Source organism: Triturus cristatus, chromosome 4_2 (assembly GCF_964204655.1).
Source record: "Triturus cristatus chromosome 4_2, aTriCri1.1, whole genome shotgun sequence".
Lineage (NCBI taxonomy): Eukaryota > Metazoa > Chordata > Amphibia > Caudata > Salamandridae > Triturus > Triturus cristatus.
In genome coordinates this window covers 119,475,835-119,501,216 of record NC_140586.1, presented here as the reverse complement: position 1 = coordinate 119,501,216, position 25,382 = coordinate 119,475,835, and the positions used below count along the sequence as shown (strand labels likewise).

Here is a 25,382-nt window from a genome sequence, read left to right as displayed (position 1 = left end):
ACCTTAATGAGATACTTTTTTCCCTGGACCTGGGCTTTGTGAACGACCTATGCTCCCCACCAGTCTCTTTTAACCCCACATTCATTGGACGGGGTTGCAAATCAATAATTGACTTCATGTTAATATCCAAACGCTATTCTCACTATATTCTTGCGTTTGAAACATGCGAGGTAGCAATGAGCGACCACTTACCGCTTAGTATGTCCCTTAATACAATGCTGGGTAATAAGAACATGGTTACTAAGACCCAGACCCTGTATGACTTCAAATTAGAACTTGCAAAGAAGAACGGTTATACCCTAAAATGGGACAAAGTGGAACCAGTGGCCTTCCTAGGAAAATTAATTCGCTCCAAGGAAGAGGAATTTAATATCTGTCTTACAGAGCACATTGAGCCTCTCAAAGTCAATGATGCTTTCCTTAGCATCTCGGAGGAAATTAAAAAGCTACTCACAAGACCACTGCACTCTGGGGCAAACAAAATTAAGAGATGGTTTGATAGAGAGTGTAGCAAGACCCACGCTCATTTAATGGAACAATTAAAAAGGGAGCCTAGGGTAATGGCTGAAGTTAGATCAGCCAGATCTGCCTACCAACAGGCAGTAAAAAAAAGGAAAAAACAAATTAAACAAGAAGCCTGGAGTACTCTTCGGGAAACCTGTATCTCCAAAAATAATACCGCATTTTGGAAAGCGGTGAATGCTCCGTTTTTTTCCAAAGATTCAACAGACTCTATTGTAATAGCAATCTCGGAAGAAGGCTGGTTGTCCTTCTTCCGTGAACTTTACACAAAGGACTCTCAGGTCGAGATAGAAGGGGACTTTAATTCAGGCAACAAGGACATAGTACCCTATCCAATAAACATCGATTTTACTATGGAGGAAGTTATGACAGCCATCAATAAGAGCCCAGCGGGTAAGGCCCCGGGTCCGGATGGCATTCCCGTAGATGTTTTTAAGGCTAACAGTAAGTTATGGGCCCCCCTGCTAACCAACGTTCTTAACAGTTTCACTAAAACGGGCTTCCCAAAGACCTGGCAGGAAGCCATTGTGGTACCCATCTTCAAGAAAGGAGATCGTAGTTCACCTAAATGCTACAGACCGATCTCCTTACTTGATTCACTCATGAAGATCGCGGGGAGAGTCATACTCGACAAACTACAAGCATGGGTGAACGACACAGGTACTCTCTCCCAATTTCAATACGGTTTTAGGGAAGGTCTAGGCACAATTGAGCAAGGTCTGAATTTAGCACTCCTAGCAGCCAAATACGTCGAGGCAAAAAAAGAGAACTTATTTCTTACATTTGTGGATTTAAGTTCGGCCTTTGACTGCATCAACCACAATAAACTTTGGCTAACTATGCAGGAAATGGGAGTGGACCCAAACCTCCTTATATTCATTAGAGAACTATATCGGGAGGCGGGCGCAAGGGTACGTTATGGGGAAAAGGGGGACTGTACCTCCAAATTTTCCATAGAAAAGGGTGTGAGAGAAGGCTGTATTTTAGCACCTTTTTTATTTAACTTGTATATTAATTCGGTCGCGTCTCACCTCTTGGAAGATAAGCAGGATTATCCCAAAATTGGTAACTCCTTTATCCCCATTCTCCTATACGCAGACGATGCTGTAATTATGGCCCGGACCCAAATCGGTCTCCAGAGATCGATTACTAGCTTTTCCGAATATATGGGCAGTAGAGGCCTAAAGATTAACATAAGCAAAACATTTAACATGTGCTGTACAAAAAAGAATAATCTCAGCTGTAATTCATTTTTATCTAACACGAAAATCATGACTGTTAATACTTTTTCGTATTTAGGTATCACCTTTGACAATAAGGGAACTTGGACAGCGGCAGGTGATTCCCGAAAGCTAGCATTCTCACGAGCAATTGGGGCGGTTAAACATTTTTCAAATAGGGTTGGAGGTCGCCCGGTACCAGTCTTGCTTGATATCTATAGAGCTAAGTGTGTATCAACTGCAATATATGGTGCAGGAATTTGGGGGATTGTGAACACCTCAAGTACTCAAATTCAGATCTGCCAGAATGCCTTCCTGCGGTATTTATTGGCTGTGCCGGGGTCAACTTCTTCTTATGCCTGTCATCAAGAGTTGGGCGTGCCCTATATTGCTGATCTCATCAAACTGGAGCCCATCTTGCTGTGGCATAAAGTCTGGTCTGGAACTGAGACAGTCCTGAACAGGGAAATAATAAAGGATTGCCTAGGCCTAGATGGAGCACTGAAAATCCCCTGGTTCAATTATGTAAGGAAATTCTTTACTGAGTTAGGCCATCCGGAGTTCTTTAACTCTCCAGCTAGTATGACGAATTTCTCAAGAAAGAAGCTTAAGCAAATCTGTCTGCACTTCCTTTCAGAGGAACGCTGGATGTCAGAGAAACGCAAGAGCTCTGTTATGGCCAATCAGCTACTTATTACTAACCCGGGTATCCAACCATACTTGAAATTAGTCCCCAGCTGCTATACTCGTATGCTGCTAGCTCGTTTTAGGGCTGACATCTTCTATAGAATGGTCACATTCCCTGAGAAGAATTGCTGGCTTAAGGAACTTACTCCTTGTCCCTGCGACCAGATTTCTGTCCAATCCTCCATTCATTGTATTCTTTTTTGTAAATTTTATTCAGAACCTAGAAAAAGTATTCTTCGACCAGTTTTAAAAAAGCTAGGGTTGAGACAATGTAGAGCGGCGCTGGTCAGATTACAAATGTTAGACGATGAATTTCTTATATTTTCGGTCTCTATGTTTCTAAAAACCGTTATTAGATTCAGGATCTCTATGAATTAGATCATTTTTAATATGCTGTTTTTTTTTTTTTTTTTTAACCTTGGAAGTTTGATTTAATGAATGAAATGTGATGCATATCTGCTTTTATGGTTTTGTATTTTAAAAATCGAATAAAGCTGTTTCTGATCTGATCTGATCTTTATTGATTCCAATTGTTGATTTGCTGCAGCGATTCCTTAAAGACATTGATATACCCTAAACGTTATTTGTTTGGTAACGTTTGCTTATCATAAGGTGTTCTACATAGAGGCATAGTGTTTCACAAGATTATTTTTCTGCCTCATTCTTACATAATAATGTTTCAATTACAGCATCTTGGGCCGGATGTTTTAAACCCAGTCAGTGTCTTTGGGAAATGTGTCGATATGTGTTGATACATCATGATTGTTGACTGTTATAGACTGAATTCCAAGTCCTCTTGCCTAGCTACATGATTTCCTTGGGGAAGTTTCCTAAGGACAAAATACGCCTCTAGTCATGGTCATGAGAGCATGACTGTTCTATTTAGCTTTGTCTTCTCTGTAAATGTTTGCTGTCGAGTAGTCCAGTTTTACTCTGCAATTCTGTGCAGTAGGTGTTCACGACATTTTGTTTGTCTTGTTCTTCCATCAATTGTGATTCTTCTAGGAAGGAATTAGCTTGCTATTTTATTTAATGATTATAAATACTCATGGCAATTCCTTTAAAGAGAAGAAAGCGTTACCTGTAACTCCAGTTCTTCATCAAGATTTTCTTTATTAAATTCATATCCATAGCCACCCCCAACCCCGACAGCCAGCGGAATGAAGGCAATAGTTTGAGATATTCTTAATCGCTGGGCAAATATCTGTGTGCAAGGCATGCTGGGATTATGGTGACCCTTGTTGCCTTGAAGTGAGGTGCTGTGTTAGCTCTATATTTGATGGTATCCATACGAGAACATTTTTGTTCTTAGAAAGAAGTAAGGGGAACTGTTCAGTCAGCAGGGGGGCACCATGTACATTTTCATTTTTTTTCTTGTTTTGTCTGGTCATTTTTTACATTTAGGTCATTTTCCTAAACAACAACAAGGAAAAAAGTGCTGCCTTTATAGGCATTTCTTATTTACTGTTTCTCAGGATTTGTGGTTGAAGTAGTGTTTTGGATTCCCACATCTGCTCAGATATAACCTAATGTCCATGAATTTAATATACGTACTTTTGACATGGTGTTAGGAGCTTTCTCTTTACCTTCAACGGAGAGATTTTGCCTCAAATCGGGCATTAACCATGGACTTCGTATTGTGAGACAAGCTTACAATGTTTTGCCCATAAAGGCAGATAGCTCTCAACCAGTGGCATTCTTTCTGGTTATCACCGGAAAATGCCCACAAAATAATGTCCCTATGGATTTCTCTTTCAAAGTAATATGGCAGCCAGAGTTAGAATGTAGGGATGAGGAATAAAAGGCTTCCATTGCTCACCCAAAGGTACCGAACTAAATTGTTTTATTGTCCATGATAAAATTTAGATAAAAATTTAGAGCACATGAAAAAGATGAACAATCTGAGCACAAACAAATGATTTAGGAAAAGATCAGTGTAACTCACAATATATCCACTTAAGAAGGGCTATTATCGTCAAATAAGCACTGTAATGTCTGGCATGGAAAAAAGTAAAGGAAAGGCTGAGGAAAGTCAAGTGTCCAAGAAGAGTTGAGCACTCGGAAAATCTGAGCACAGATAACGGCCATAGAAAGGTGCAATTACAGGAAAGTGGCAAAGACTAACAGTTTAGCAAGAACTGAGACCAAAAAACAGGCAGGGGAATAAACAAACGCTGGCACGAGGCAGAGAACGATGTTAGCATATTCTTTGGAAGACCTGAGCTTAGGGCAAATCGACTACTGGAAACAGGAGCATTAGGACTTGAGCACTGGAAATATGCTCTGGAAAAGTTGGCTGTAGAACAGAGACAGGGAGAGCTAAGTACAGGAAACAATGCAAGAATCGAGCACAGAAAAAAAGATGCTTTAATAGCTAAGTGCAGGTAACTGTTGCTACAGGATTAATTAAACACGTAAGAATTGTTGAGCACATCAAATTAATGTAAAAAAACAGAGCACTGGGAGCAGAACAGAGAGAGTATTGAACAGGAAACTGGACCAGAAAGTTCTGAGCTCAGGAATCGGGCATTTGGAGAGAGAAACTCTTGAAAGGACAAATAGAGCGCAGAAAGAGCAGTACTTGTGGTGCATAATTCAGTGAACATACACATGGGAACATCTCAGCGGAGGGAATGGGCACAAATTCAGTACTAGAGACGTCATGGAGAGAGCAGAAGAAGAAAGGAGCACAGGAATAACTGATGACCGGAAACTGGAGCAGGAGGGCATGAGTGCAGGTATGGGCACCGGAAAGGCCAAATAGAGAAAACTGCCAGAGTCTTACATGCGCGTACAAGAAGGACGAACAGAGGAACTAGGTGTAAGGCAGATCGAGTATTGTAAACCTTGCAGAGAGCAAAGAAAAGGAAACGGGCACAGCAAGAGCCCAGTAACAAAAGCTACAAAAGTGCTGAAAGTAGTACTTCAATTATTCTTAGCCACTGGATATGACTATGGGCCATATTCATCATGTTTATCAGTTGTTTGCGCACCATGTCACTCTAGAGAGGACCAACTTTACATACATCAGCTCCGTTGAGCCTGAACTCAGACCACACACGTTTCAGACCGGACCAAAAGAAACACCAGGCCAGTTTCTCCTGTGTTGGGCCTTATCAGTGAGGTGCGGCTTTAGTGTAATGACACAGCGAGCAAGGGGCTCAGCATTTACAAATTGTCTCAATGAGAAAAAATAACAAGCATTGGCAAATCCAGTAGCTCTCTTATGTGAGAGCCACTGGCTTTGCCAATGTCTTTTAGACATGTTGTGCAGCAAGCAGCGTGGCTGCTGTTCAGCATTGCTTAAAGTTAGTGGAGGGTGAGTAGCTTAGAGTGAGTGGTGTACAGTAGAGTAACTTAGAGCAGAGTGGTGTAGAGTAGTAGAGTTGTGGGTGTAAGTAACTGAAGTGTCACTAGAGATGGCAGATATGGGTGAAAGCAACTTTAATAAGAAGTAGGAAGGCACATTGCAGGTCCAGGAATAATACTGAAATGTATCTAAAATGTAAAAAAAAAAATGCATTGCAAAAAGATGAGGAAGAACGAAGACCAGAAAAACACGTATACTTAGTCCATGCTTCAGGAAGGAGCTCACACAAGAAAGGAAGGGAAGCTATGGGTGCAAAGCGATCTAAAGATTGCAATTGGGAGTGACAATGAAAACAACTAATTGTAGGCTGTGGGCGGGTTGTAAGCCCACTAAATTATAAATAATGCATCTCGCAGCACAGCACATGTGCTGTCTAGGCGAGACCTAAAACATGGTTGATGGAAAACTTGAATTATTCACAGCCACAGGTAATTATTTTGGGCCACATTTTAGTGTACCATTTTTAATTCAGTGTGCCACGCCAAAGAGGGTTCAGTGTTTTGCAAAGTAGCCTTTCTCCTGTCATCTTATTGGCTGTTGAGTCCGAATAACCAGGCAGTGTTCCTTTTGAACAAGAACAGTAACACCGCCTTACCAGTTTTTACCTTGTTGTCCCTCCTCATTGAGGTCCATCTTGAATCCTGTGGCACTGAAAGCACAGAATACACATCTAGGTATACCATTTGTAATTAAGGTGTCTCACTGAGATAAAAAGGTAATGGGAGGAATATTTAATTTCTGCCACGTGTAATTAGGCTACATTCCAATTTTTGTGATAATTGGGCAACTCAAGAGAACAGCAAGCACTCGACTTGTGAAAGAGGTGTACGAAAAAACTGAGTTTATAAACTGAGTACCAGAAATAAATACAGGAATCCATGATAATGGGATCTGTGAACAAGGACAGTGTTGCATGTGGGTAATTAGGCATGAAGAGCAAAATGCAGCACACAAGCGGAGTGTTGAAAGAGTTGAGTAAGAATGGAAGACATTGCAGGAGGTGTTAAACATGGGATCCAGACTTGGCAAGAGATGAGCTTAGGAGATAGTTCATGAACAATACGCTGCAGCAAAAAAGATATGTGAGAGAGATGAGCAATGTAACCAGTTGCAAGGGGAACAGAGCACAGGAAAAATAAAACCCAGAAGGAGCTAGGCGCAGGACGCTAAGTAGGGGAGAGCTGATCACAGGAAGCAGTCTGGGGAAGAACTGGGCAGGAAGAGCTCATGACAGGAAAGAGGTGCAGAATGAACTCATCCTGGTAGGTTACCGTAGAAAGTATTGACAATACCACAGGTGGCAGATGGAGGAAGAACTGTCCACTGGTTATTAACGTAGGCCAATCTAAGCAATGGAGCGGGTTGGAGGAGCTGAGCTCAGGAAACTGAAGCATTCTTGGTCACAGATTAGGAGGTTCTTTAACTTTGGATCATCTGTAATAACACATATTCTCATAGGCAGAATGAAAAAAGGTGCTTTGATTCATCAGGCCATATAATAGTAGGGTGAAGCATAGATTGTGAGAAGGATTGGAAGCCTGGAGAAGGAAGGGAAATAGATGAACAGGAGCCTGCTACTATTGAGTCGAGGTGAAGACTGTTTGTGAGATCGGGTATCCTGGATATAAAACATTGATTGTGCCAGAGGTGATGGAGTATGCCCATCCAGCCCTGAGATACCTCAACAAGCAGAGTCAAGTGTAGGGATACAGGCACGAGTGTGGCTGAGCAGGAGCGTAAACTGGGCAGAAAATAGTGGGCCGTTATTCAGACAGGCAACAGTGGAAAAGTATGACACATGCTGGCATCAGTGCTTAATTTGAGCCGGTGGTTTCCGGTGCTCAGCCCCTGTACTTAATCATCAACACCTGTGCTTTTCATGAGCACCAGTAAAGGACATCAATTTCTGGTAGGCACGGGGAGATTATGTGATTTGCCCAGAATCACAGGATGTTGAGCAGACTCCAAGACTCGAACTTGGTTCCCCAGCTTCGAAGTCGGCATCTCTGGCCTTTACACCACATCATCTCCCCACTGTCATGGTTAGTAGTTGGTTCTGTGTTAGGCAGCGCTAACAGAAAAAATGGACTGGTGCAAGCTGCCTCCTCACGAGAGACCCAGCACTTTCTTTTCACAAATTAACCAGTGGCTGGCATTGGTTACTTATGTACATCCTCACCTAGAGTAGTTGTCCTCTTCATGAGGAATTCTGACCTACAGTCTATGTGCTCTTGTTAAGGACATACGTCTGTATCACCGACGTCTGTTGGCTAACCCCAGAACATATTGGTAGTGGTCCTTTGTTGAATTGCTGATGTCTGGTTAATTGAAGTGTTGTATAAATAAGGCAGCGCCTTCCTGGCTTATGAATTCATCTGCTGTTAGCAGTGCTCTGGCTGGTGTAATTTTCAGATTACAGGAATAGACTACTATCTCCTGTCACCGATGATTAGATGCATTTACTGATATATTTATTAAATGTTCATGTTGCTTGTTCTTCTTAGACCTTGAGTCTCACTAATTTCCCCCAGAATATGACTGAGGGAACTGAATAATAAACCCGTCTGTGCTGTTAATCCTCTTTATAAAATGAAGGGTATGCTTTGTATCTTTTACCAGAGTCACCTACGTGCTTTAGTATTGTCTTCTTTAGGGGCATATGGTCACGCCTACTGTGCACTTCTGAATCCCAGGTGTTATATTTTCCTATGTTAGCGAGTATTTTGGAGGCCCTTGGTTGGCAGCACAAAGCGATAAAACCACTCATCATCACCATCATAGACTCTCTTCTCTTCGTACTGGCATGCAGCGAAGAGTCATGTGGGAGATTCTAGGGCCAGCGGCTTGAATAAGGGCTAGTAGAAAGAGACATGGAGGCTGCCTGGAGTCCATGATGGGGATGGAGACTTGCATAGCTCCGTTGTAGAGCATCCTGTTTCGTCACCAGCTTGTAGCCCAAGAGGTCATTTTCTTTGGGTTCTGGGAGGGCTTTTTGCTAAATGACAGGTGATCACTTGCTTTTTCTTTCAATTGATTAACAGCAGAACACTGAGAGCAGCAACCACAGACTCTATTTTGGGAAGAAGAGCCTATTGAAAGGGGAAAAAAATAAACCCACGCATCAGCCCACGGAAAAAAATGAACCGAAGTGGTCGCGATTCTGCGATTTCCAGGAAATTACCCATGTTGTCATCAGTGGAGCGAAAGTGAGCATCAACCGTCAAGACAACAAGTGTCTGGTAAGTTATTTGTTATGGAAGTCCCTGGCTCTTATCACATCATAAGCATATCGTGGAACTGAGCTTCAAGGATCCTGAACATGCCCTCTTGGTTCCCGTAATGAGTGCCTTTGTTTTTGCCATTGCGAGATTGTAAGTTCAAAAACTCATGTTAAAGTCACAACATTTCACTTGTAACCCAAACACCCTTTGAAGGCAGGATTTACCTACTTTGTCCAAGAAAGTTTCTTCCTAAAGTTGTTCCCAAATTATTTGTGTCTTTTAGACATTTTGATGACAGTCAATGTGTGCTGATGAAATAATATTCCCCAGATGATAAACAGCTAGGGCAAGTATTATACAGAGTGCCCTAGGGGAGCAGTGGGTCTGTGCTCTCCTTCGGGGCACTTTGGTCCAGAGAAGGTGCCACAGTTACTTGTGTGATTCCTTCTGTAATACAGTTCGCATTGATTCAATATGTGCTGGCGCAATTACAAAGAAGCTTTCCTACATTTACGTGGTGGGGCTGCCATGTCAAATGAAAAAGCCTTTTCCTTTTCAGAGCCCGCTGTATTACAGACATGGACACGGAGGCAAACATGTTTGAGCCTCCCAAGAGCACCTTTAGGGCAAGGTCAAGGGATCTCAAGAGACCCACCAACCCTCCCAGGGATACCACTGCAGATGGGTGTGATCAGACACTGCTCACCCACCAGAGGAATTCCTGCCCCACCCCTTTAATGATATGCTGGGTCCACGGCCTAGAGCAAAACCTTGGCTGGTGTCTTCATACTGCCTGTCTGCCTTTTACTAATCCACTATTCCCAGATCAGGCAGGCATTTGCAACTGCACTGGGAACAGCACTTTTTTTTTTTTTTTAAAGCATGCTTACTGTCTCGGCTACACTGGGTGCACTTAATTATGGGTGCGCTGCAGGGTAAACTGCAGAAGTGCACCCGAGCTGTAGTTTTTGCTAAGGTATACCCAAATCCTACTTTTTCAACATAGCAAATGCCATTGTAAAAAAAAAGCCTAGAAAATGTGGCATCCTGTTATATTGTTTTCAGAGTAATGTCACATAGGAAAATCCCCGAGTATGCCTCCATTTACTCTTAGCGCTAGTGTATCCCAACAACATCAATATGGAGAATGCTTTTGATAACGAAGAATAGAAATGTTTAACAGAAAATGACTATATTGAATCCGTTTTAAAGAATTGCATCATTGTACATTGTATTGACAAATACGGGGAATAATGGAATGTCAGTAATCCTATCCCCGGTGCTAACTACGACCTAAACCCTGAAACACAGAAAACCTAAACCTAGTTTGAAACATAACCCCAACTAATCCTATGGTTACATTTAAAAAAAAGCACAGAACTGACTCGAAATTATTTGTAACCATATCATTTTTAACTATATCTCTAAACTTTAACACAACTGTAATCTTTCAAACAGCTTTAACCTCAGTATCTAACCCCCAACCTTGTCATCTTAATTCTGAAATTGATCATGAAAAAAATGATGCCAGTACTATAAGACATTTTTCACGTTTTCATTTTTTTCTTGAAAGATGAAAATGTTTATTTGAACTTTTCTTTTTAATTTTTTATGATGCTTTCATTTTTGTATAACGTTTTTCTTCCTAGTGTGTTTCTTCATTTTAATGTACTGCCTAATCTGAATGGTGATGCCAGTGCTTTTAAAAATGGCGGGCCGGGTCGCTTAGCGACATTGGTTTGCACTAGCTTGGGCTTGCCAAAAGGGACGGTTGGTGATGGCAGCACCTTTAGATCACAGTAGCTGACATTTGGTTCGTCTCACGCTTCTGCCCTGCCATCGGATCTGGTCTATTTGTGGAAGTTTATTCCTCACCCTGCACCGGCATACCTTTGAGACCCCCACCCCTTTTCTTTAATTCCTCTTCGGAAATGCTTATTTCCCTTTGCCAACTGCTAAAGAGCGTTATAGTGGTAGGAATAGGACTGTTAACTGTAATGCTCCCTAAGTGCTTCGGGCGGGAGGGTCACCAGGTGTGATCACATTGAGCGTAGGAGGTAGTGAAGTTGGGGCAGAGGAAGGAGCACAGTCAGGACAGTAACAGACCTAATACTGGAGGGGTAGGGGCAAGAGCCCCCAAGCTTGTTTACTGAGTCACAAATGTGGTGATAGCACCCAGGCCTGTCCTCAGAAAACAATCCAAGCATTAAGGAATTGCATGCATTTTAATGTAGATGCATCACAACTCATTCTTTGTGCCTGGGCAGAGTCATGATCTCAGCAGTAAGGAGGCAGGGTCATGGAGATTAGAGTGCAGCAGGTGCACTGCCTATGGGGCCTGGCTGCTGCATAGAAGGAAGAGAGACCCTCAGAACAGGAGTCCGGTAGATATACTTTCATCAAGGTATAGTATGAACAGAGAAGGGGGAGCAGGGTGCTCATGGGTGTCTGGAGATCTTTCGGGCTGAGAGGAGCTGAAGAGGAAGATGTGAGGGGTGGACAACTGGGTTTTTAGAGTGCAGGTGTGATTGGGCTATGGGACAAGTGTCTGGTGGTCCTGGCACCAGGAGGCATATTGAACTTTCTACCTGCTTGCACGGTGCTTTTGGGCTAAGGTGAAGGTCATTTAGTTTGTGACGGGTCTGAGGCAGCGGTATTACACGGTGGTGGGCAGTTTGAAGTTTAAATAGCCATGACTGTATATGGAGCCTCTTATGGAGGAGTATTTGACCCCATCTGGCACAAAAGCCTGCCTAATCCACCGACTCAGAAGGTGGGAAGGGAAAAACACTGAAGGAAACTGTGAAAGGCAAAGCGGGAAGTGGATGAAATCTGTGCAGACCATCGGCCAAGGGAAAATGAAGAAAACACAAAAAAGTTCAGGAACTAATAAAAAAGCAGGATGACCAGGGGCAGCCTTGCTACTAACTCAATCTAGCTACTGGTAGATGGACTGTGCCGCTCGAGGCTTTCCAGTCCACCCCTGACTTTGAGAAAGCCAGGCCCCAGATCAGGGTGAGTGAGTGAGGTGGGTATAGGAAGCCTCAAATGAAGTGCAACAGGTACCACAAGATATCTGATTACACTCGTAAATGCACAGTGCTCTCTGGTCACCAAGGCTGTTTGAACTCCGCCATTTGTTCTCAAATCGTGCTACTAAAAATCCATATGGCGGTTAGCTAGCAGTATACGAAATTCATAAATGAACAAAACGCAGTGAACACAAGTTAGCAAGGTGCAGTATTTCTTCAGAGTCTACCATACCCACTGGAGGCTTGTAATGCCTTTGGCAGTAATGTCTCCGGATTATCGGGGTTCATTTATTTAAAATGAATGGCTGGGAGAGATGTAAATGTATATTTTTGATAAAAGATTGTTGGAGGTGATTTACAAAGACTGATGATAACCAGATGTAAAACATGATCTGATAGAGACTACTAGCAGCAGATTCCTTAACATAGAATTATCCCCAGGTGTGAGACTAGACCCGGAAAACTTTCTTTGCCCCAGCATCTCTGCGTGCCTGGGGGGCGGTACCATACGACTCCACCCTGACGTCGTCGCCGGGCGTGACGTCCGCTAGGTTACATAAGCCCTACCCCGGCGCGCTGACATCAGTTTCCTTCTTTTCCGCGTGCAACGCGGATCCGGATCGTGTCCCTGACCTGTTTTCAGGCCTTCTTTTCACGCTTTGCATTGTGGTACAGTGTGCGAATGCCTTCGGGCTTTAAGGCGTGCTCGTCTTGCGCGCGTCAGAGGTCGGTGACGGACCCTCATTCTATTTGCATGTGGTGTTTGGGCGAGCACCATGATTCCTCGGACTGCGATGCTTGCCAGTATCTGAAGCCTAAGTCCCGGCAGGAGCGCCGGATGAAGCTCCTTTCAGCTCGGTTGTCCAGATCGGTGTCGTCTCCGCGTCCGTCCCCCTTTGAAGGGTCCAAGAATCGCCGCTTCCGATTCTGACATCGCCCGTCACCGAGGCCCCTAGGGCGTCGCTTGCCTGTCGTTAAGTCTTATTGCTTGTCCCCGAGGCCTAGTCCCCGCTCTGCAGAGGCCGCGTGTTCTCCACGGGACATGCGGCCTCATTCGTCGCCACCCTACCCGTCGTTTCCCGGCACCGGGGCGACCAGGGCCCAAATGAAGGCCTATGCTGCGGCTCTACAGGCTTACTTGGCCCCTCCTCCTCCTCTTCCTGGGACGTCATGGACCCCTTGCCTTGTGCGGGGCCTTCTGCGGCGTCGCCGGCGGCTCCGGCGCCGACGGGTTCGGCTTCAGGTTCTGGAGGTGTGGTGTCGTCGGGGTGCGGCCCTACGGGGTTCCCTTCTTCGGCCCATGGTGCCTCTGCCTCACCGCAAACCCCCGAGGGGGTCCCTGTGGTGTTGCGGGAGGTCGCTGGGACTTGCGGCTCGCCTAAGAGTCCTCCTCGGTCATCTGGGCAGGCGGCAGCCTTGCCAGAAGTCGAGCTGACGCTGCTCAGGCACCGACGGCTGTCGACCCTGGCGGCGCCGCGGGTGCTGGTTAGGGGCCAGGGCGTGTCCTAAGGTCCCTCTCTTCTTTCCACGCAGGCGGCTGCTTCGTCGGAGGTCGAGTCGGCGCCTTTTCGGCACCGTTCTTTTGCCGACCCGGAGCCGGCCCCGCCCCATTCTCTTAGAGCGCAAGTGGTGGAAGAGGTTGTCTTGGCGTTCCCGCCAGCGCCGGTCGACATCACGCCGGCGCCTGTGGCAGACTCTACGTGCTGTGCCGGCGTCGGGTCGTCTATTCGTCTCCAGAGGCCCCCTCCTCTCCGCAGGTTCTTCAACTTTTTTCTCTTCTTCCCCGGAGACGGGCCGCCGCATCGTGGCCTTTTCCCTGTCGTCTTCCAGGGAGGGCTCTTCGCCATCCCAGCGGCCACAGCCTTCCCCAGAAGCACCTCAGGTCCCCCACTTGTCCGTGAATCTTCCACCATTCCGTGGCTGGCCATTTCTACCGCCAGCTGGATTCGGAGATGGCCGGCTTAGTTTACAGCCGTCGCCCATGGAGGAATTGCTTTCCACCACACAACACCCTACAGAGGCGAGTGCCGCCTTTGCCCGGGCTATTTCCACGGCCGCTGGCATTTTGCACATGGACGACCCCGCCACCCCATTCCCTACGGATCATTTGCTGGTGGTTCTCCATCAGGGCTCTGGTGAACGGAAGCTGCGTCTTCCCTTCAAGGCTTCGCTCCATAATTATCTTCTGGGGGCCTGGGGGTGTCCTGCCACGTGGGATCCGGTGCCCCAGTCGCTCCTCCACTGCCACCGTCCTGCTCCATACGACCCAGTCTGCCTTTCTTTCCACCCTTCTACCCAGGGCCCTCTTCTGCAGACTGCTTTTCCTTCCTTACCTTTGGTGTTTCCTCCGTCACGGGAGGCTTGGTGGTTAGATTCATGGGGGCGTAACCTCTTCGCTTCCTCTAGTGCTGCTTTGCGAGCACTCAACACGATTTGTGTGTTGGCCAGGGCTACTTCCAGCTTATGGGATTCTGTGGAGTCCCTTCTGTCTTCTGCCTCTCAAGAAGGTGTCTGCACTGATCTGCGGCACCATGTGATGGATGGCCGGGAGTTGGCCACATTTATTCTTCGTTTGGCCCTGGATGTTTCTGATGCTCTCGGCCGCACAATAGCAAGTTCAGTAGCTCTCTGTCGCCATGCTTGACTGAGGGATAGCGTTTTCCCTGAGAATCTGAGGGAGCGTCTCGTTGACCTGCCCTTTGATGGGGTGCTTTTAACACCCATGCGTATGCCGCCATTCAGCGGCTCCTTGCGGGGCTCCGTCCTCCTCCCCCTCCGCAAGCTTGGCTTTTCGGTCCTCTGCTACTTTATGGGCGGCGTTATCCTACCCTTTTTGTTGCGAGGGTCTTGTGGTTCGGTTGGGCCGTCAGTGTATTCTGTGTGGGTTGGCGTGCCTTCGGGGTCCTTAGGTTGGCCCCTTTGTGCTGTTGGCTGCTGGTACAGCCCCTCTGACTTTTGTAGTTCTTTGGTTGTTGGTCTACCCGTATGTGTCCTCAGGTTGGGCCTTCTGTATGTTTTTTGTTTGGCTGATTGGCAGGCCGTCTGTGGTTCTATCTGCAGGTCCTTTATGTTATTGTCCTCTGCTGCGGGATTTTTTTCCCTAAGAGGTGTTCCCATGTTTTCTTGGGACATATCATACCCTACTTTTATGTTCTGGTCCTCTGCTGCGGGTTCTCCCTAAGAGGTGTTCCCATGTTTTATTGGGACGTATCATACCCTATGTGGGGTACTTGTAGCTATTGCATAGCTCTGTCGTGCGCTGGGAAGGTATGGTCTCCCCTTTTTCGGGTTCCCTGCCATTCCTGGCATCACTGTATACCGCTGGTGCGGTCTCTTGTATCTTGTCCGGGTGCAGTTTGCGCTTCTCCGGGTTCTGTCATTCTCGGTGTTCACTACATCGCTTGACAGTTTGGCATTCTGTCTACGGTGTCGTGTTGTGGCGTTTCCGCCTTCCTGTCCGGCGTTTCGGCCTGGTCCTCTGTCTGGTGTTCCAGGGTGGCTGGGTTTCTCCTGGCTTTCCTGTGTTCTTGTTGATGGCTTGGTCCGTCCTCCGTGTCTGTCCCTTTTTCTCTTATGGCTGGTGCCACTTCTCTTTGTGGGTCGGTGTGTGTCTATTGAATGATCCTCATTTGGGCCTTGTTCTGGATTTTCCTGGCCTCTGCCCTCGGCCTGCGCCTGGCTTGTTCTGGTGCGCTGCTCCATGATGCTGCCAGCTGTGCACGTCTGCTTGTTCTGGTCCACCGCCGTGGCCCTAGTTGTGCTACCTTGTGCCCCTGCCTCTTGTTCTGCTGGAGCTTTGCGCACCTGTGCCTTTCTTCTTATGCCTGCGTTCCTTGGCTGTGGAGCCGTTCCTGCCTTGCTTGCTTCCTTGCGGCTGATGCCTGTTCAGCTGTCCTCTGTCGCTGTGTGTTTTCCTACGGCAGGCTCTGCCTCCGGTTCTACCTCTTCTCCCTGCAGTTGGGGTCGTTCTTTCCTCCTGGGTGCTCCTCTGCGGCTGTCTGTCCCTACGAGGGTTTGTGGCCGTTGTACCTTGAATGGGCCTGGGGTCTCCTGGTCTTCCCTTCGCCTTGTTCTCGCTTCCTTCTGCTTGGTGGGGGCTGGGCCGCCCTTCTTGTCCCCGTGGCATGTCCCCTGCTGGGGCCCTGTGTTTCTTCCTACTGGGGAGGTTCTCTGGCAGGCCCTCCTCCTCTTTGGGTATGGCTTGGGTATCTATTCTATGTTAAAGAATCTGCGGCTAGTTGTCTCTATCAGATGTACAAGTTACTTACCTTCGGTAACGATGTATCTGGTAGAGACGATTCTAGCCGCAGATTCCTTCACGGCCCGCCCTTCCTCCCCGTTCTGCGAGGACCTTCAGTCTGGTTTTCTGAACTCGCCTCCCTCCGGGTGGTTTGTCTTCTGTACGTGTCCGCTTCGCTTCTGCCCGGACCGGATACTTCATTCTGCTTGATTGTTCCACCCCTTCCCTTATGATACATGGTCGGTTGGTTCATGTGTGCTTCTGCATCCCTGCACCCTGCCTTTTTCTCTAGTGTAGGGGCCTGCTTTTACTCTTCTCCGTTTTACTTGCTTGGGGTTTCTGATTCCCTTGCAGTCCTCTAAGTTGTTTTTTTTTTGCCTGTACCTTGGCCTTTTCGCTCCTTTCAGGGGATACGGCCCTCCTTGATGGTGTCGTCTGGGGGTGAATTGCTGTTCCTCCTTTATTCCGGGCTTGTTGCCCTTCACTGTTGTGGATTGTGATTGCAGTCTCTTTCTCTCTCTCTCTCTCTCTCTCTCTCTCTCTCTCTCTCTCTCTCTCTCTCTCTCTCTCTCTCTCTCTCTTCTGCTGTGGCGTTTTTCACATGCTTCTGCCTCCAGGGAGGATGTCGCCTTAGCTTGCAAAGGTGTTCCTCAGAGCGGTGATCTCCTCCTTCACTGCTATGGATTTCACTGCTATGACCTTTTGTACCTTCGTGCTTGGCACTTTTCCAACTGGTGTTGTTCCTCACCTTTCGTTTCTCTCTTTTCTGTTTCACTGATATTTTGCACACTGTTCCCACACTCTCCACAGTTTTGTTTGTGATGGCTCCGCGTTGTGGCGCGGAAAAGTTCTCAGAAGATAACTGATGTCAGCGCGCCAGGGTGGGACTTATGTAACCTCGCTGACGTCATGCCCGCGGACGACGTCAGGGCGGAGTCGCGTGGTACCGCCCCCCGGCGCGCAGAGATGCTGGGGCAAAGAAAGTTTTCCGGGTCCAGTCTCACGTCTGGGGATAATTCTACGTTAAGGAATCTGCGGCTAGAATCGTCTCTACCAGATACATTGTTACCGAAGGTAAGTAACTTGTACATCATCCCTAATTCCTTCGATGAAGGCATAATGTGTGCAGATGATTTAGAAGCAATATTGATTAAAAACAGAACGTTTTCAGTGTAGGAGTATTAACTTCAAAGTGAGTCATTAGTTTAATTCACTCCATTTTCTGTCTCTTCGCTAGTTCTGTGATCACGTTTCCATTAGCATAAGCACTCGGTTAACTTCTAGCGGTTTCTAAAAGAAAGCACTGGTTTGCGTGTGTTCATCTGTGCATTACCTAAGATTATCTTTGTGAGATTAATCTTGTCCCGGGTGTTTTTTAATGTGATGAAATTACCAAATGTTTATTCCTTTTCTTGACTGAGGAATAGGAGCAGGTTTCTTTTTGTCTGTGAATAATGGTGTAGGTGAGAAATGTGTTGTACTTCTGTGGATCTTTGCTTTGTATCTCTATAGCTAAGAGCTGTGTGTATGAGTGGTTCAAATGTCTGTGAGGATCACCAGTTCTGTGCTTTTTGTGCTGTGATGTACTTGTGAGGGTAAGGGAAGCTAGGTCTAACGTACTGTGTTCTCAGTCAATACGCATTTTGTATTGCACTATTTGAGAGCATCGATTTTCCAACTATAGCGCTTGGGTAAACGTCGGTCACCGACCAACATTTTTTGGGTTTCCTCATTATCCATAAAGAAGATAGGCAAATGCTTTTCCTAGGTCGCACAAGTTACAAACCCAGAAATCCTGAAGTTCATGCCAGGAAAATAAATAATTACTACACATCGCTTGCCCGTTATAAACAATATAAAAACATTAATAGTAAAGAACTTGACAATTTGAAGGAATAGAAATAAACTACAATTTATAGTGCAATAGCAGTAATGTCAATTTGCATCAGAATCTTCAAATTTCTATTGCAAATTAATTATTCTCGCAGAGCCTCGAACAGGAATATTCAGATTTGCTAGACATTTGGGAACATAACCCGACTGATTCCAGAAAGCCACTTTCGTATTACCCAAAAATATAGGAGCTAAGTCAGTAACCTTTAAGTTGCTTAAGAAGGGCAGATTACTGAAATTTGGATTGTTTAAGTTTTATGCTACATGTTCCTTATCAGAGTTATCTTTGTACTTACCTACCATTTGTGGTCTTCATCAGGTGCCATTGTTCAGTTGGACTGAGGCCTTGCTAACACGTACAACCTTAAAAACCTGCGGCTCTACTTTCCTTACAAATTGTGTAACCTTAACCAAATCACCAAAAACCAAACCCCAAGACAACTCTGTAGATTTCCTTGAAACATATTCTCATATACTTCTGTTTTGTTTTTGTACTACATTCCGTTGAGCTCTACTATACATCTCCCTGTGAGAAATAGGTTTTGAACCTTCAGTATTGATTTCACGACAAAATGTGTTACATCTCTCAGTTTGAACCTTTTCACCTACCTATTGATGTTGGGAGAATATAAAATAGTAGACTTATGCCTAATTCCACATTCTCAAAAAAGTTAGTCTACAAATAAAATGTGAATCGAACCCCATTATTTGATCTTATGGAGTTTGGCAACTCTTCTCTATAGAAACATTCTTCCACAAATTGCACGCTGCATTCGCTTGGGATTCTCTATCTTTTTTAATTCTATTGACTTAAAAACATGATTTAGTACAGTGATGTAACTTTACCCTGTGTCCGTGTTAACCCAACAAATCCATTGCCAGCTCTTTCCAGGGAGTCTGAAAATTTTGATAGATTTGCCGGGAACGAAGCCAGGATGGAGTTGTGAGACATGTACGTCTCAACTTCGTCCTCAACTTCTTACAGTCTATGTTCTGTCCCCCAGACTGCCATTTGAGCTGCCTTGGGACAAGTAAGCAGAGCTGTGATCAACAGAAAACAGCTCCTGCCCTGTGGATGTCATTGGATTGAGTGAGAAAAGCTGGCAATGATGTGGGTCTTTGCTGGACCTCGCAGCACATACAAGATAACAGCAGGTTTTAATTAGTCAGTGTCTTGGGCTTCCTAAGGCAGCTGCAACAGACCGTGTATTGGAGCCACCAGCCACAGATTGCAGACAAGGAGAGGTAAGACAAGCAGCAGAAGTTAAGTAACAGTCACAGTGGGGATGGGGACAGTGGCAGCAGTTACTGCCAATGCCCTAAGCGGCCATTAGGGAGAAGCAGTTATGCAGGTCCACCCCACGACAAAGTGCAGCAGGACGCAGCTGCATGGCCCTGGCAGCATATTAGAAACTGAACTTTATAGCAGGGGTGGAAACTATTGAATTAGTGCTCCCCAAGAAGCAGCCTGGGACGTGCATGTAGAGTTTGGCATGTGACCGCTTGAGCAGGAGGAGGTGGGTTCCTAGCAGATGTCCTAGGAGGTAAATACTCTTCTATCCAAAAACACACCCAAATGTCTGAAAAGAGTGTGCAATGCATAAAGAGAGAGTCCCTGGTCAAGTATACAGTCACAACTATGGCCTTAAATACCATACAGTGCAGAGCGGGGCACCATAGGTATAGAGGTGAAAGGGTTAAAGGACCTTTCCTGTAGATCATTGTGAGCTTTCAAAGGGGGGCTGTAGCCCTAACCAAACCAAAAATCCAGAGAGGAGTCTATCTTTGGTGGCCACCGGTTCAAGTGGGAAAGAAGGGTTTAAAGCAAATCCAGTAAAAGTCCTGGAGGCCCTTCTGAAGTGAACGGATTGCCCCACAGGACCCAGAAGTTAGTCATATGGCAGAGCACCCTACGCTTTCAGGATGAGTCCAGGTCTCCAGAAAAGTGAAGAGAGACAGTACTCTAAGGAGATGCTCACCAAATTAGCACCACATAAAACAGAGACTCCACCCAAGGCAAGAAAGGCAGGACCAGGGGACATCTTTCCGTAGATGAGAGATAATGAGGCACTGTTGATGAGGTCCTTCACGAAGGACCTCTTCAGGAATCTTGGAGGAAACGTCACATCTTTGAGAGGGTACCTAGCAAAGGACCTACTTGAGTTCAAACAAGTGATAATGTCTTTGGGGAACCAGGTTTCTGCTCTGGAGGACTTGGGTGACTCCTGGGAGGTGGAACAACGGTTGCTTCAAAAGGAGTTCATCATGGCAAAGGAACAAAGTATGGCCTTGCAGGGGCACACCAAAGATCTGTAAAATTTACCCCAGAGGCACGATGTAAAGATTCAGTGAATACCTGTTGTGTAATGTAATTTAGATTCATGAGCGTGTGAGTATTGTATTTATTTAATTATTTAATATGCATGTGAACTCTCGCGCTCTATACTTGTATTGTATGTTTTCAAGGCGCATTCCTGTTCTCCTGGCGCTCCTCGACTGCCGTTAGATGGGGTTCCTGCAGGGCTGTGTTTGGAGAGCGTCGGAGAGGAAGTGCTTCTGCATTGGTGTTTTAACTTTAACTGAAATAAATGGACTTCAACATTTATGCGGCTTCGTAATCTTTACAGTACCCCATGGTACAGTGGGAAGATTCATACAAGGTCATGTCTGTAAGTCTGTTCCCCCGTAACCTCCTGGAATGAGAGGATTATTGCTTGATCTTTGACAAGATGCATCCCACTGCAGCAGTGTTCTCCTAGATGATCTGGGATGGTTCCACTATGTCAAGCAGAAGGAGAAAAAAATGGAAACTGTGAGAAACATGGTAGACATTTATTTTAAAGGCATTACAGTCTTCCTGTTCCAAGATCTTTCAATGGTGACTGTACTTCCACTGAGTGACATAATTTCTACAAGCATGAAAAGTGACTGTAGTGTTTAATAATACTGAAACTCCGATAAATATCTAAATACTACTATTTTATTTAAGTACTACAATTATAAAGCACACTAGAGGAAAGCATCAACAGCAAAGGTGACTCCTCTTGAGCAACGTTCTTTCTCACACTAACATCCTACAAGACATTATAAATACCCCCAACCGCATTCCAAACACTCTATCATGTAAGAACATTCTTTACTTAGCTCACCAATACAACAGTAACCTACTTGCGAGGGCTCCCATTTTGCTTAATATTTCAGTGGGTAGATCTGTTGCACCGTTTCTAAACAGCTCCTTGGGCTGCCTAGCAAAGCCCAAAAGAACAGGGATCCCGAAGACACCTTGCAGATTGGGTGCCAGAGTACCCTAAGAAGTGGGGGATGGAACGTCTGAAGGCAAGCAAAGAAGGATAAGGCTAATGGCAGCTGATATTGAGCAAGAAAGGAGAGCGATCATTGATAGACTAAGGGGTGAAAATACTTTGCCAGATAAGAAGAATGAGGTACAACATGGCTTCCCTGAAGCAGTCATAACAGAATATGTAAGAGCACCTGAATCACCCAGGGAACTTGGGCACAGTGTGGGCGGAGGGGAGATAATGAAAGCAAGGACTATCTAAGGTGTGGCCCTTGGTCAAAAATGCACTGTGCCTGCAAGACTGGCTTCAATATTGGACTTGGTTCTTCAAAAAGTCTGGTTGGGATTGTAATGAGGAGACGTTAATAGTTTTACCAATAGGAGAAAGGGTTATTTGTGGATGCTGTCCTTGTGTTCCCAGAGTTCGTAGAGCAGGTGGGAAATGTGGTGGTGGAGAGTCCACACACAGCGTTAGCCCTCCATATGAGTGTAGGCAAGCATACCTTCACTAATGCTGCCATTTATGCATTGTACGAAGAGCAGGAAAAGAAGGTAAGAACCACTTCCACTCCAGTGTGCATGTAAGCAGTTACTTGATTGGAGAACAAGCAGGTACATCTGACCACTTCAGTAACTCCCTTCAACTGCCTCCAGCCACATTCTGTATTCCAGAATCTGTGGCATCCTGTTACCAGGGAGCTAGTAACCAGGATACAACATCTCCCTTCTTTACACAATAACAACAACAAATTAAAATATCAAGCATATATACTATTGCACATCTATCTCTACCTAAAGGAGTTATCCCTTCAAGGAAGGAGTTTACATACTTACATTACGAAATTAAGATAAAATACAAAAGGCATTGTCTGGATTCCTCACGAAGAAAGTTGACAGTAGAAATTATAAGATATATGCAAGCCTAATTGGACTTCTGCAGAAGAATGGTGGCACTATGATCATACATGTTGGTTCAGTTAAGGTGATACATGCTGATGCAAAAATATAACATGGGTACCCCATGTACCAAACACCACATCCTGCTCTTCTTACACTATTTTACATGACAAAACATTCAAATCTTTTGGGTAAAACTACTGGTTTACCTATACGTGTAGCCATTACACCCCCACACTGGCCTGGAAGCTGTGACAAAGAGTCACTAATTGCACCCTCCGAAGAAGGAGCAGTTACTTTCCCTCCAGTATTCGTTACTTCCTCCCACATCCAGTACATGGATGTTGATACATCCTTTCCTTTGGCTTTTTCCCCAGTTAAGAATTCTGTTGCATCTCGCTCTTCTGCTGAAATGCCACACTTTCCCATCACTTAATATAGCTAATTTGAAATCTACTTCACCTACTTGCATGGGTTCTGAGAACTTACTCTCTCCTTTCTTTGTTTTAAACCCCAACTACACTCTCACCCAATCACAAGGACATAAGTAAACGTCCTTCGTTCCGTGTTTTTTATTATAATAAGTCTTATAGACTTCTTGCATTTTCTTCAAGTTGGATTTCACTACCGAAAGGTGACCATTTACTACAAACCTGTTCCATGCCATGTTGTCCTTCGTGAAGGGATCCCTCCCTCTCAAGATCCTAAATGGGCTATAACTGGGGCCAGTGGCTATTTTTCTAAGCGCACAAATGGTGCTATGAAGTTCCTCCACCTAATCCTCACAAGCATTAATCGAAGCTTGAATGCTCCCCATCAAATCTCTATTACCTGCTGGATATTAAACAGGAGTTTTCTTCCCAAAAGTATTATCCTGTTAATAAAACTTTCAAACCTCTCAGAAATAAACTGGGGACCATTTAGCTAAGAATGAACTTGGGAACACACTCCTGCAAAAATATATTCTTCAGAAAATTAAATAATGTTTTGCTGTCAGCCTGGTCAGTCACCTCTACTTACCGCCATTTAGAGAAATTGTCAATAACTATCACATGTTTGTATTCTTCTTTGTTGTCCAAAATGGGGCTCAACAAGTCCATACTTATATACTCCCAGGGACCCTCAGGAGGCTGTCTTCCTCCTAATGATGGCCTTAGCATTAGTTGCTCCTTGTCAGAATTGGCACAAATCAGACACTCTTTTACAAATCTTTTAATATCTGTGTTTATACCTTGCCACCAATATAACAAATTAACTCTTTATTTCAATTTGACTATACCTAGATGTCCCTCATGGTTTATGTTCAGAATCCTTGCCTTCAACCCTTCTGGTACCACCACCTTGTCACCTTTGTGAACAAAACTGTCATCATTGACAGACAATTCATCTTTAATTTCCCAAAATCTTCTGTGCGCCTCCTGTATCTCCTTCTTGCTTGGCCACCCTTCAACAATAACATTTATCATTTTACTCAACATACAACCCTTCTATAGTCTAAATCCTATTCCTCCTTTGAAATGGCATCATTATTCTCTGTGAGGACTGCTAAACTATAATCCTCCCAATCTGCTTCAACTTCATCTACACAAAGTGAAGGGGATCTGCTCAAATAATCAGCCACCTGATTCCTTTTTCCCGGTAAATACACAACATCATACAGAAAATCTAGCAATTATAAAGTCATTTTCGCTATCCTTGGAGTGTCTTTAACAATGCCCTCCGATATCAGGACCTTCACTAAAGGTATCTGGTCAGTGCACAGAGAGAATTACGACCCCCAAACATATTGCCTGAACTTCTCCATAGCCCAGACAGTGGACAGCATTTCCTTTTCAATGCCAGAAAATGTTTATTCCTCCGGGGACAAAGAGCTAGAGGCGAATGCTACTGTGACCTCTTGCCCAGAGTCAGACATTTGAGTCAAAGCAACCCGTTATCCTTTCCACTGGCATCCATTTTTATGATGATGTGTGCTGTGGTGTCAAATCCTTGTAAGGGAAGAGCAGAACACAAATCTTGTCTTACTCTTTCAAATTTGTTTTTTAAATTATCGTTCCAGAGAAATTCATGTCTTAATTTCAACAATTGCCTCAGACCATAAGTTTTCATAGCAAAATTCTTTACAAATTTTGAATAGAATTCTGCTAACCCTAAGAAGGGTCTCACCTCCTCTTTCGAACTGGGAGCTGCAATCAAACCTTTTTTGGGTGAAATACCATCACCTAAAGCAAGACCAAAAGGCCTGCGTACGAATCTGTAACAACCAAAGGGGGTGATAAATGCTGTCAAATTTCTACTGGAGGTGATGTAACTGAACCTGGTGAAAGTCAAATCAATGGTGGAGAACCATTTTACCCCTTTGAACTGTCCCAACAATTCACCAGTCCTGGGCAAAGCAAACTTATCAATTACAATATTCTTGTTCAAAACTCTGAGATCAATACACAGACAGAGACGGCCATCAGATTTACGTGCGACGACTAAGAGAGCCAACCACTCGGCTCTCTTAACAGGTTCTATTATACCTTTACTCTTCAATGCATCCAACTCCGCCATTACTCCTTCACCCACCCCTATAGGAATGTTCCCTAGCTTTGTGACATACATGTACTGTCCCTTCTTTAAGAACTATCCTATAGACAAACCCGCACATTTTCCCAGCCGTGCCAGAAAAAAAACTTGGGGACTTCTCCTTAACCTCCCTTACCATGGATTCATCATGTTCACCAAGCAATAAGACTAAGTCTCTCCTGTTGGAATCTAGAACTATACCTAAAGCCCCTTGATCTACCCATCCAAACACAGATAGATCTTTCTCAGCCACATATAACTTTCCTCTGGCAGATCTATCTTTGAACCAAAATTCTTCTTCCACAAACCCAACCATGGGAATCTCCTCCCCTGTAAACCTAACCGGATGTACATCCGTTGGCTTCAAATATTTGTTCAGCACATTTGCAAATGTCTCCTCCCACACAGAACACTGTATGATAGTGTACGGA

The 25,382-nt window shown here is 45.0% G+C and overlaps 1 protein-coding gene across 2 annotated transcripts in view; it reads left to right on the top strand.

The window, feature by feature from the left end:
• The window catches only part of TYK2 (tyrosine kinase 2), a 597,160-nt gene that overhangs the window by 254,677 nt on the left and 317,101 nt on the right, over positions 1 to 25,382 (top strand). Inside the window, exon 9 of one of the 2 annotated variants that reach the window (XM_085600754.1) lies at positions 8,844 to 9,038. In XM_085600754.1, coding sequence (XP_085456880.1) covers positions 8,844 to 9,038 — 195 coding nt within the window. Of the gene's footprint in view, positions 1 to 8,840; positions 9,039 to 25,382 lie in introns of both variants that reach the window. The other variant, XM_085600753.1, reaches the window with a different exon arrangement.